At 29.8% G+C, this 12,045-nt stretch overlaps 2 protein-coding genes across 2 annotated transcripts; one reads left to right on the top strand and one right to left on the bottom strand.

Moving 5' to 3' along the window:
- The first annotated feature begins 2,147 nt into the window (after window positions 1–2,147).
- LOC124362067 lies at window positions 2,148–5,335 on the top strand. Its single transcript, XM_046816241.1, has 2 exons — window positions 2,148–2,507; window positions 4,678–5,335. Exons 1-2 carry the CDS (start codon window positions 2,384–2,386, stop codon window positions 4,971–4,973), a joined length of 420 nt encoding a protein of 139 aa, XP_046672197.1. The 5' UTR covers window positions 2,148–2,383; the 3' UTR covers window positions 4,974–5,335.
- A 2,157-nt stretch (window positions 5,336–7,492) lies between these two features.
- On the bottom strand, window positions 7,493–11,799 carry LOC124362063. The gene is made up of 2 exons (XM_046816232.1): window positions 11,448–11,799; window positions 7,493–7,862 (listed from the first exon to the last, which is right to left on the bottom strand). Exons 1-2 carry the CDS (start codon window positions 11,694–11,696, stop codon window positions 7,608–7,610), a joined length of 504 nt encoding a protein of 167 aa, XP_046672188.1. The 5' UTR covers window positions 11,697–11,799; the 3' UTR covers window positions 7,493–7,607.
- Between the last annotated feature and the right edge of the window lie 246 nt (window positions 11,800–12,045).

Below are 12,045 nucleotides of genomic sequence, written 5' to 3'. Positions count from 1 at the left end.
AGAGTTCTCTGATGTCTCATCTTCCAGCTATTTTTGAGGTACTCCACAAAAAAGAAAACCAAAATCGGTGACAATGATCATTATTCTCTACACCACGGTTTTTACTGTGAACTCACAATCTCTTGACTGCCACCTCAAACGACATCAAACTTCACTCTACCAAATGTTAGAAAGGGTAAAGTGGGCTCATGTTATCAAACACATTTGTTTCATCTTAATTGAAGGCTTAAATTATCACAACTTTGATCATGCATCTGAAAAAAATAATAGTTTGGACTCTGAAATTCTCAGCACAGCCTTCATTAAAACAACCCTGGCATAAATCAGTTAGCCTGGTGACATTGAGCTAAATTATTTTAATGCCTGACTACTAGTGAAGTGATGGTCAAAGGTCAAGTGGATGAACAAGCAATAAAAATAATACCAAGTTACCAAATGATTATCATAGAATCCACCATATTTATTCTATCTATATCTTCCATAAATATTGCTAGAATAAGTTGTGAATATTTTTGAATAAATAGACCCTGATGCATCATACTACTAGCATGATAAATTGTTCTGTTTCTGACCACCAACAATTTTCCTACACCATTAACCATCTCTCTTGCTGCTCTATCTATATCTTTTCTATATTTTGTTAATACTGATTTAGTAGTGGGTTCAGGGAGGGAACCCTCCAAGATTTATTAAAAAGGATATTAAAAAAAAATTTGTAACCATAACAAATCAAATTAACTTAATGAACTAAACTTTGAAATTGTAAATTTCTTTCTACAGATATTTGTTATTGTATTGAAGTTCAAAATCATTTGTTACAATAAAAGTATCAGTAAACTAAAACATAAATGCATCCCTCTATCCACCCTTAAAACCAGTACTTGATCCATCTTTGTCCTAATTCCTCCGCATCTATGTGAGAGATTAGGATCTAATTTGATAGATTACAAAAATTGTTCAATCCAGTCTGCAAATCCCCAACCTTCCACATACACAGTTATTCAAAGAATCATTGTATAATTGACTCATGAAACTTGCATCTCCATGGATAACCATTGATATATCTCCAACTACTGACAAAAAACAAAAGAGTGAAGATTTTTGTATATGATGTAGACTTAGAAGACATAGTGGAGATGACGTGTAGGACAACTTTTGCCTCAACAAGAGGCCCAACCATGGAATTCATGATTGTGATAAGGATATGACATTGAATGATCTCAATAAGTATCGATTTATAAACATAACAACTTCCTGTGCAACCAACTGTCTTCTTCACCATCAAATGTACTCTTCTAAAGTTCTTATTTGTTTTGGTATTCCTACTGGGCACTTCTCCTCAATGATTAATATTCAAAAAAATCTTATTTTTAGAAATTTGTAGGAAGTTTTTAATCCCCAACTAGTCATTAGCTGTAGAAACATGAATGAGATCAAGAAAGGGTAATTTGCAGGATAAGCAGCTTGTGGAGGGATACCTACAAGCTACCCCCTAAATCATTATTTTCTTAAATCTACAACAAAAGACCAATTTATACAAAATGGCATTAAAAATGATCTGGCTCAGCCTATTTTGTCAGCCTAATTTGTCTCCAACTGCTTAATAAAACTCTATGATCAGATTCAATGTAAGTTAATAATGCCTACCAACTATGAGGGCCAAATAGGCATGTACGATAGAAAATACTAACCTGCAGGTCTTGGGAACAACCTACCCAATAAATTATCATTCTCTCAAAAACTTTGGAGGCCAAACAATGTTTTTGGTTAGTGATAAATTTGACAATACATATAAATTTAATTCTCTGGATGTCAATGAGACTACAATTTGAAGCCGTTATTTGTACCAGAAGTAACACCATGGACTTAAATAATGTCAGCAAAATTTATTACTGAAATGAAACCAACCAAAAAAGTACATGGCCGAACCAAGAAAGAGGAGGAAGACAGTGAATTAAATTCATTGAATGCAACCACATAAATTGTTATCTCCAGATCTTAGAGTTATTTATATTACTCCTTGTTGAGTGCAAAAGGTTCATATAATATCTAATCTTTTACTCATTAAATTTTATTTGTGAGTTTAATTCAAATTAAAACGTACAATTACAATATTTTAACTACAAAATTGTTATATGTGCTCTTTAATAACTGCTAATTTTATTACAACTTATCCTATAAATAAACATCTCATTTCCGTACAGTAGCCCGTATTTAACAATTTAATTCAACCAAGCTAAAAAAAATATCAAGAACACTGTACACGACTGTTAATAAACTTCAAAGTTAAATAGAGCATTGTATCAGAGAATTCAATCGGATGGTAGTAATGCCTATCTAGATTATGTGTTTAAAAGTTCAGATTTGACTGTAACGGTCTGAGATGTTGGCAGTGTTCGGATGTTTGTGTGCCGCGGCTGTTGTGCCATTTTGTGCTGCCCGGCCTAAACTGTATGAAGTGGACACTTACATTGTCAAACTATTGCTTGAGCCAACTTCACGAGAAGGTAGTAAACAGGTTGTTATAAATAGGTTTTGTCATTAGGACAAATCTTTCCAATCATAATTAGCCTTTTTCAATAGGCAATCTTTGAGCAAATACAACAGTTTTTCTACTTTATCATTTTTAATGTTACAAACTGAAAAATAAATTGTTGTAATTTAAATTATATTAAAAATTATTAAATAAGAGCTGGGTGAAAATACATTATCTCAGTTATTTATCATCAGATCATAAAAAATGTAATACTAAACATTTTGTCATTTTATTAGTTAGTTCTTTTCTTGACAATTATTTGTGAGAAATTTTTCATAAACTTTAAAAAATTGCAATGTTTTAAAACAAATCTTTTTAGTCTTGACAGTAAGTTTGGTTATAGTACGATCATTGTAGTACAACAATTTTAATATTCTTGTCTATTTGCAAAAATTACACAAACTATTTTTAAGTTATTAATCTTTTAGGAAAAACAGACAGAATTTTAGTAACATTTTTCATAGAATAGTTTTGTATCATCAAATAATACTAGTTTAATATAGAATGTAACTTAGTTTATGATAAAAAATTAAACAAAAACATTAGATTGCCTATCAATAAATAAAAAACACAACTGGGTTTAAACAACTGGTTCTTGATATATCAGGCAAATACCAACAAAACTATGGGGGTTGACATTTAAAATTAAGACTGAAATAAGTTTCAATAGTCCAGGAGCCGAGAGCTAATTAACATTGTACTCATATCAGCACACAACCTGATTTTCTTGAAACCAATATAGAAATTTCCTCCAAGAAAGAAATCAATCATCAACCAAGCTATTTTTAGTGGAGTATGGGAGGGTATCAAAATAGTTAAATGAGTAAATGTGAAATGATAATTTTTCTCAAATTATATTTTTCTTAGCTTGACATGCTTAAAATATAAATAAATGCTTGACATGTAAATAAATGTTAAATCAGTGTAGCTAACTATAGACACACCCTTAAAGGCATGACGACTTTCAGTGTCTTTATCAAGTTGTCTGAAGATTATATAACTATTGTTTGGTGTCTGAAAATCAGTTTTAAGTGTAATGAAAACTATAATCTTAGAAAAATATTACTGTTTCATAATTTTAACCCTTTTAATGCATTCCCATTTTGACGTCCACCAAAATTAGCATGGCTGATGATCAATTTATTTCTTACGAAAAATGTTTCCATCTATTTTTGGAAAAAGTCAGGTTGTGTGCTTATATAATGCCAATCAACTCTCAACTCTTACACCACAAAATATCACAATAAGGATTGAATAAATCAGTAAAAATAATCAAACCGTCAGCTGAACAGTTATTGTTTTTATGTTGTTATTCAAGCTAATTTAACCTGGATAGTTATACATTAAAATACAGAAACAATTGAAAAAAACAGTAAAAACAAAAATAATAATATTTATTAAAATTTGATGAATAAAAATTGAAAAAATCCATTTTTATTTTTCTTAAACAACCGTTTATTAGGAACTTTATGAAATATTTATAATTATTACTTATAAGTGTAAATGCACTTTTATAGTACATTTTCCATCAAATACTAATAAATAACATACCAACCATTCTGTATTTATTGGGTCTTTTACAACAAAATGTAGGTTTCTGTAACTGTAATATTTACAGTTATGAATTTGTAAATAAAGAAATCAAAGCGACTGACATTAACAGAGTGAATATTTTTGCCTATCTTTTGGCATAAGGAACAAAAAAAAGAATTTAAGATGATTTTGTATATGAAAATGTTTTTAAACTGGACAAAAGCTATTAAGTTTTTATATTTAAAAAGATTTATCAGAATAAAGGAAGTGACTTTATAAAATAAGATGTTTTCAATTAGTATATTGCATATTAATGTAATAATAGATGAAATGATTTATAACATTTGTTAATGATTTATTTATGATATCATTTATAACATTATAATAGTATAAATCATAATCATAATATATGTATATATAGAATATCATATATACAAAAACAGTCTCCATGAAAGGATGACAAATATAATAATTCATCCTTAATCTGGATAATTAACTCTCTGGACCCAAGGTAATGATTTTACAGTACAGTAAATGTGGATACTATCATACGTCAGATCGATACCTACGGTCTGGTTCAGAGGATAACATATTTTCACATGTTGAAGGTGATGATTTGCTGGCATCAGTGAGTCTCTACAACAAGATCCTACAGGAAATCACAGAAAAGTATGTCCACAATGATGAAACAGTGTTCAAGATTGCCACCATCGTATACAATCGCAACGGTCCGCGATTCCTCACCAAACGCTACAGTGATGCCCTTCTCCGTGAGACTTTCAAGTGGACTGTGGATGACTTTCAGAAGCTACGTCAACTTATTCAAGAAACTAAAGATATATACAACAATTTCAGAGAGTCTTATGAGACTATTAATAACATTCAAAGACCGAGAACTCTATAGTAAAGTGGTATTTCTTGGAAGTTGTTGATGGTTACTTATGAATTTACCTAATGACTTGAAATATTTCACCAAAATACTTTTTGAATATTTATTTTAAATGATCATAGTGTCATACAAAGAAAGAAATTAACGTTTTTAAAAATTATTAATTGATAAATTTAATATCCATTGGCAAGTATTGTTTAATATATTCAAAGCTTCATGGGCGGATTTAGGGAACAGCTGTTGGAGTCCAAGCTAAATTGGAGAAGGGATCTCAAGTTATAAAATTATTGACTATTTCCTATTTAAAATGCGTTCAAAAGTCAGTCAAATGATATTATATGAATTTTTAATGTAAAATATACACACTTCTGTTTTAATTCAGTGATTAATACTTTTGTCTCTTATATCCATAATTCATATTCATCTTAAAATATAAAAATAGTTAAATAATTTATTAATAAACTTTAACATATTGATAAGTTACTTTTATAATGAAGTAAGTAGACAACATGAAGTTGAAAGACACATTTTACATCAAACTTTCAAAAAACGTTGCCTTGTGATAATTTTGTTTAGGAGGAATTTTTATGTAGGTGATGTTTGTATATCTGTAATAAAAATATTTGTCATAAATATCTTCATTTGTTTTTAATTATGAGAATATTATTAAAGATTTTAGGATCTCAGGTTGTGGCTGAAAGAGTAAATTGTGTACTGTGTTATAATAAACACAGTTTTCAAAATAATAGATGCATGAAGTAGTATAACAAAAAGGATTTAATTCATTTTAACCATAATGTGATGTGATTTAGAAATATTCAATTGTGAAAATGATAGATAATAATGTTAAAACATATGTAATTCTTCCTTTTAGTATTTTTCTATATCTTGGGGTAAGTCTGAAATTCCTCTGAGACAATGTGTTATGATAAAAACCACAGAAAAGGCTCACCTCATTTCAATTGACCTATTAATGTCCTAGAATGATTTATTCAAAATATTGAATAAACACTGTACTAGTGTTTTTGTAAAACATATTTATTTTAAATTGTTCTTATATAAAATTGTTTGTCATAATATTAATAAATGATAACAAGAAAGTATGAGAGTCATCCTGTGATGCTGTTGGAATATTGGTGTAACAGGTTGGATTTAAAATATCAAATAGCAGTATGACACATTACTCATAATCTTCAATTCAATGATGGATCCAGAGAAAGGGCTATGAACCCATTAAAGATTGAAAAAAGGTTTTAATGAAAGAATGTAATCACTCTCTTAATGTAACCATAAACATTTTAACTACTTAAACTTCAAGAACTACACTTTGATTATAAGTACATTTCTGTCCAAATGTTTCATTTTTTGTTGTTTCAGAATTCAAAATTAACTGTTATAGTAATAAATAATTTTAAACTAAAATCAAAGTGCCCTTTCCTGTTTCCTGCAAAATCAGTGTTAGATCCGTCATTACTTCAATGAGAATATTCAAAATTTGAACCATTGTATACGCTCTAGACTTTTCTGATAAAGTTTCTCTTACATCAATTACCAATAACAAATAAAGTTAGAATATCTTAAATTAATTGTTTTGACATAGATTTGTAAAGATATTTTTAAGTCGCTTAACTACACATTTATAAATTTCTGACATATTATGTACTGGGTTTGTTTTTTATGAACTCAAAATTATAAAACAATAAGAAACAGAAATAATGTTGACATGTATGTAGAGGTTTACATAAAAATATATGTTTAAGCCATTAAAGTACATATATATTTCTAAAATCAGCTACAATTTTTAATGAAATGTTTAAATTAGATGTTTTTCTTCATACACTAGAAGTTAGGTCAAAAATTATGGAGGATATAGTTTATGGTCTAGTGTTTATCTTATTTCGATAAAAAATAAAGATCTCAGTGCAGCTAACTCTTCAGACAAAAGAGTAATTAAATGGTGGTGTTACATTTAAGAAATATGTATAATGTCAATGAATAGAGCTTAAAATAAATGCTGCTAAAACTCCCACTACTTATGGGGCAAATAATCCAATTATTTTTCTTTTCAATGGAACCTAAAATTCTAATTCATTTTATACAATTTAGGAGTATACAGTTCAAATTGTGTAACTATATTTTAAATTAATGGCACTACTCATATTTTATGTTAGAGTATAAAGGAATCCCTCTAACGTATTTTGAACTACAGCCACCATTAAAACTGAAGAATTGCAAACAAAAACATTAGTTTTACTCCTTTATTAAATCTTTGTGAAGCAGTTGATTATAATACAATGTCATTTAGGTTTAAAAAGGGTTGTAAATTAAAATTGAGTCAGTGTAAAATATCATAATTAAAAGTTTTTATAACAAGGCCTATTAATTCTGATCAATAAATATTGTATCTTGTGCTGATATAATTTTTATTATACAAGCACACTTATGCACTTACAATATTAAAGTGCTATGTTCTGTGACACTGGATTTTATAATTCGATCAAAAGTTTGGTTTATTAAAAAATTGGACTGTAAAATAATTTAAATATATGTTTTAATACTTTAATTTATAAAAACTAGTTTAGTTAAATGTAAGCTAATACTAACTTATTGCCTTAATACTATTGTACAAGTACAGTACTGTATATTTTCTCAACTCTCAATTCTTTGTCGCTCACACATATTTAGGAAGTTTCGCCAGGTTTTGGCAGTATTGTCGTACAACACCTGCAGCACTTTCATCTGCGTCTCATCCCAGCCGAAGGCTTGCTGCACCACCTCATGGTTGATAGGTGTAGAGAGAAACCTCGGAGCACCCTGTCGGTAGACGCTTTTAGCTGCCATCAGTACTTCTGCATCCTCAAAAGCCATGTGGTGTATGAGAGGACCCAACTCATAAACATAACCCTGGCAAAGTAAGATTGCATAAAAAAAATCAGTTGGTAGAGAGAAAAACTGTCTAAATGCCATATATCTATAACTAGATTGGCTCAGAGGTTAGGGAGAAGAATAAATAACTGGAGAGACGGATAATGTTTTTTGCCAATTAGACTGGCAATTGAGGAAACGTTAAATCAATAAAGGAAGATTAACAAATTTTCACTTTTTGTTCAATAATTATTTTTCAGACTGATAATATTCTCATTTAAACAAACCAAAAACATCTTTCAAAATGTACAAACGCTTGATTTATTCATCGTTGGGACACAACTTAGTGTTGTATACTTAGTTGACTTTTTGGGAGTTAAATTGCATGAGGGTCTAGGCTGGAGTGAGCAGTTATTTCTAGGTTGGCTAAGATTGAATCTAGTTTAACTAAAGTTATTTTTGTCCTTTGTAACCTAAATAAGCAACCTATCTATCACTGCTGAAGTCAGTCTACCACTGTTTACTTGAGTCACACATTTCTTATTCCATTGTGCTGTGAGGGACATAAAGTTTTAGAATATTAGCAGGCCTCCACCAACAGGGAAGCTGTAGAGATTACTTTAAATCCTTGATGATCCTCACTGTTGCCTCGCTCTATATTCATTACATCATAATCTACACTGATGAGGAGATCTTCAAAGAAGCAGGGATTTGCATTGCTACAATACAAGAAATGGAGAACTATGCTAGAAGGTTGAAACCTTCTAGCATACTGCCTGAGACTGTCAGAGTGAAATTCTTTCTACATGGGAATAAAACTGTACAACCAGCTGCTGGCAAACCTCCAGTCCAAAAGAGTCAGGGAGCTGAAGATGCCTTTTACACCTGGACTAATCTTAATACTCTATAAATGAAATCTTACAAAGGGTTTTTTAAAGACGTGCGATATTATTGAATATCAATGTATAGTTATTTGAATCTTATTTATATGATAACGTTTACAAACTTAATGTTTGTAAATTAAAATATTCTCATTCTCAATCATATCAGTCCCAAAAGTTGGAACGTTGATGTGCTGAATTTCATCCCCACAGGACACATATCCAAACAGTGCATCATCAAGTAAGTATTAATTATTCAAGAAATTAGAGGTTACATTAGATAATTTACCAATTAAAAAGTATGTATAACCTTTATTCTTCTAAAGTTAAGTTTAATAAAAATGTAAAACATACTTATTGTATGTGTATATTTCAGTATGTATATTATAAATTAACTATAGTTATTATGGTTATTTTGGGTTTTTATCTTTGATAAAAAGTTTTTTTATACGTTATGAAACTTTTAGTCATTCCTATGGGAATACTGATCATTAGTGTACCGGTATCCTTGTATTTTATTATTTATTAGCAAATATTCAATGTAAAGTATGTAATACTTCAAATGGATGGAAAGGAAAAAAGGAAGTTTTAGCAACACATAATCAATTTTTCAAAAGTGCTCGCCCACTCAGATACACTGTCATGATGAAAGAAAAGTCCTAAACATGTAAGCTAAGAAGTCATACTGGCTAATTTGAACTGTGGAACTATAATTAACAGGAGATGGTAATTACGTGACCTATTGTGTGTCATGTGTCAGAAATATAGTGCAGGCACCTCCAGTGCTGCTTGTGACTACAACACTTTTACCAATATATACATACCAATATTAACATCCTTATACTGTAACTTGTACGAGTATCTTGACCCTTCCCCAAAAAGGAGTTTTGTCCTTTCCCTCAATGAAAAAATAATAAACCCTCTCCTCCCATAACTACTGAGTTATTTAGAAGCTAAAATGATCGATGACCACAAATTCTCCGGTAGTAATATTGTCACTACTATGTGAGTCCCAACTGTATTGTGTTACTTCATAATGTTATGCTCATAAATCTTTGTTTAAAATACAACCAAAAATTATAAATACAAATTACAAATTACCAATATACATATCAGGTTTAAAATACTTTCTTTGTGCTTGTACTTGCTTCTGAATTATTTTAGTTATAAAATTATGTAGTGGCTTAAAATTGCAACTATTTTCTCTTTTAAGAACAAATGTTTTATAAATAAAAATATAATCTCCAAAACTACATTTTTTTATATATAAATCCCACAAAACCGTTCTTGTATTCCTAATTGATGAACTTTATGTACAAATGTACAAGGTGATTCACGAAGATATGTAGAAACTGTAGGAGATCATTCTACATTTAAATATAATAAAAAATGTTTATAAAAACATGGTAATGCTTCTACGGCTAGCAAAATATTTCACCCGGATTTCAGCGGTGAAATTAAAAAAAATTTAATCAAACATCTACTCACTTTCTGTGTACTCTATTTACACAATTTTGTTCAAAATAAAATTTTCTACAAGTTTTATTCCAAATTTTGACCTGTTTGTTGGTAAAATAACAAAGTTATTGTTGATCAAAGATGAAAAAAAATATGTTTTTTCACTCCACTTTCTTCAATTTGACCCTGGTTTTCTAAAAAAAACTACTTAGCTTACAGTTTTGGGACCTGTTTTATTTCATTTATAAGGTCAAAAACCATAAGAAACTATTGAATTTGCCCTTTAATCTAATTTACCAGAATTTCAGGAAGACCTCGTTTCACATGGTGGGCTGAAATCCAGGTGAAATCTTTCGTTAGTCGTAGAAGCATTTCCAGAACCCATGGTTATATAAACCTTTTTCTTTATATTTATGATATAGAATTCCCACAGTATCTGCCTATCTTCATGAATCACCTTGTACATTGGTATATAAAGTTTGAAAACCTACTCAGTGTCTAGGATCTGTGCACACTTAACCTTCCCAAGCTTGGTTATTACAACCATGATTGCGACCTCAACGATTTATTTTCTTTTTTGGAATTTGTGAACTGTATTGGTTAATAACCATGAGACTACTGATTAAACTTTAGTGTTTTTATGCTGAAAATATATAAACTGTTGACTGAGCATTAGCATAGATATCCTCAATATATCTTGAAAACAAGTTGGGCTAACATATGCAGTGTAAATCTACAGGTATATATTTATCATGGATTTGAATGTTAGAGGTCTAAATACAAACTTCAATCTGATAAAAAAAAGTTGAAAAGTTAAGTCAAGATATATTTAAGTGTTATGCATCGTAGCCATTTTACTACAGAGTTAGAAGTATTCAAGAAGAGAACCTCCAATCTTTGATTAGAAGAATTAGCTTTACCTCAATGTTAACCTAATAGCTAACAATATTTTATACACAACATTGTAATGCTTTATTATTTATAACTTGTTGCTTTAAATCCTGCATAAGCATACTCACCAAGAATGAATATTTACATTTTATGAATTAAGCTTTATAAACTTATTACATCCACTACCAGAGGTTATGTGTGAGTAATATTTGTTATTCTATCTGAAACAGTTAATGTTATGGTATTCATGGCAGAATTAGTGAATCAGGATACTTTTGATCATTAATATGGCTATAATAAGAGTAAATTTGTAATGATGTATTGTAATAAACTGTCAAATACTGTTATCATTTTTGCTTGAATAAAAGAAACAATATCTTTTTATTAAACTAACCTGTAGGTTTGATATCAGTTGATCACCTTGGTCCTTATCAGGAGAGAGACTGCCCAGCACCTTGGTTATCTCAAGGTCAATGGTGTTCAAGGTTACCAGCAGTTGAGAGAACTCTGCTATAGGGTATGGATGGGTCGTAGACTCTTCTGTCTCATCCTCATCTAGCTCGACAGCGATAGCACTTACTAGCACTGAGATGAGCAAAACTGACAGTCTCATAATATATAAATTAAGCTGAAAAATGCTCATACATCGTTAGGCCACTCTATCAATATAGACAAAGTCATTTGATGAATGTTTAGTTGAAATGACAAAAGAGTAGAGTTGCATAATTGGTGTAGAAGAATTGGTTTTTATATTAATGATATTATACACGTTTTTACAATACAACACTTCTATAACCCGTGTATAAGTCATATTTTCATTAGAATTGGTTTTATAGTACCGTAACCAAAACCAATTTTCCAATCTGAATATATTTTAAATTTTACTTACTTACACATTTTTATGTACAGATACATGTATAGCTTTCAATTTAATCGATTAGCATTAATATTTATTTACCAATTACAAATAATTTTTTTTTCTTTTCCCTTGT

This window comes from Homalodisca vitripennis, chromosome 1 (genome assembly GCF_021130785.1).
Source record: "Homalodisca vitripennis isolate AUS2020 chromosome 1, UT_GWSS_2.1, whole genome shotgun sequence".
Taxonomy (NCBI): Eukaryota; Metazoa; Arthropoda; class Insecta; order Hemiptera; family Cicadellidae; genus Homalodisca; species Homalodisca vitripennis.
The sequence above is the reverse complement of the archived record's forward strand: the minus strand, read 5'-3'. Positions and strand labels throughout refer to the sequence as shown.

Bases quoted from the DNA above. Each gene is read 5' to 3' on its own strand.
- LOC124362067 (XM_046816241.1), top strand. From the start codon at position 2,384: ATGTTGGCAGTGTTCGGATGTTTGTGTGCCGCGGCTGTTGTGCCATTT. The intron at 2,508-4,677 runs GTAGTAAACAGG...CACATGTTGAAG, and splicing joins TGAGCCAACTTCACGAGAAG to GTGATGATTTGCTGGCATCA.
- LOC124362063 (XM_046816232.1), bottom strand. From the start codon at position 11,696: ATGAGCATTTTTCAGCTTAATTTATATATTATGAGACTGTCAGTTTTG. The intron at 7,863-11,447 runs GTTAGTTTAATA...TTACTTTGCCAG, and splicing joins AACTGATATCAAACCTACAG to GGTTATGTTTATGAGTTGGG.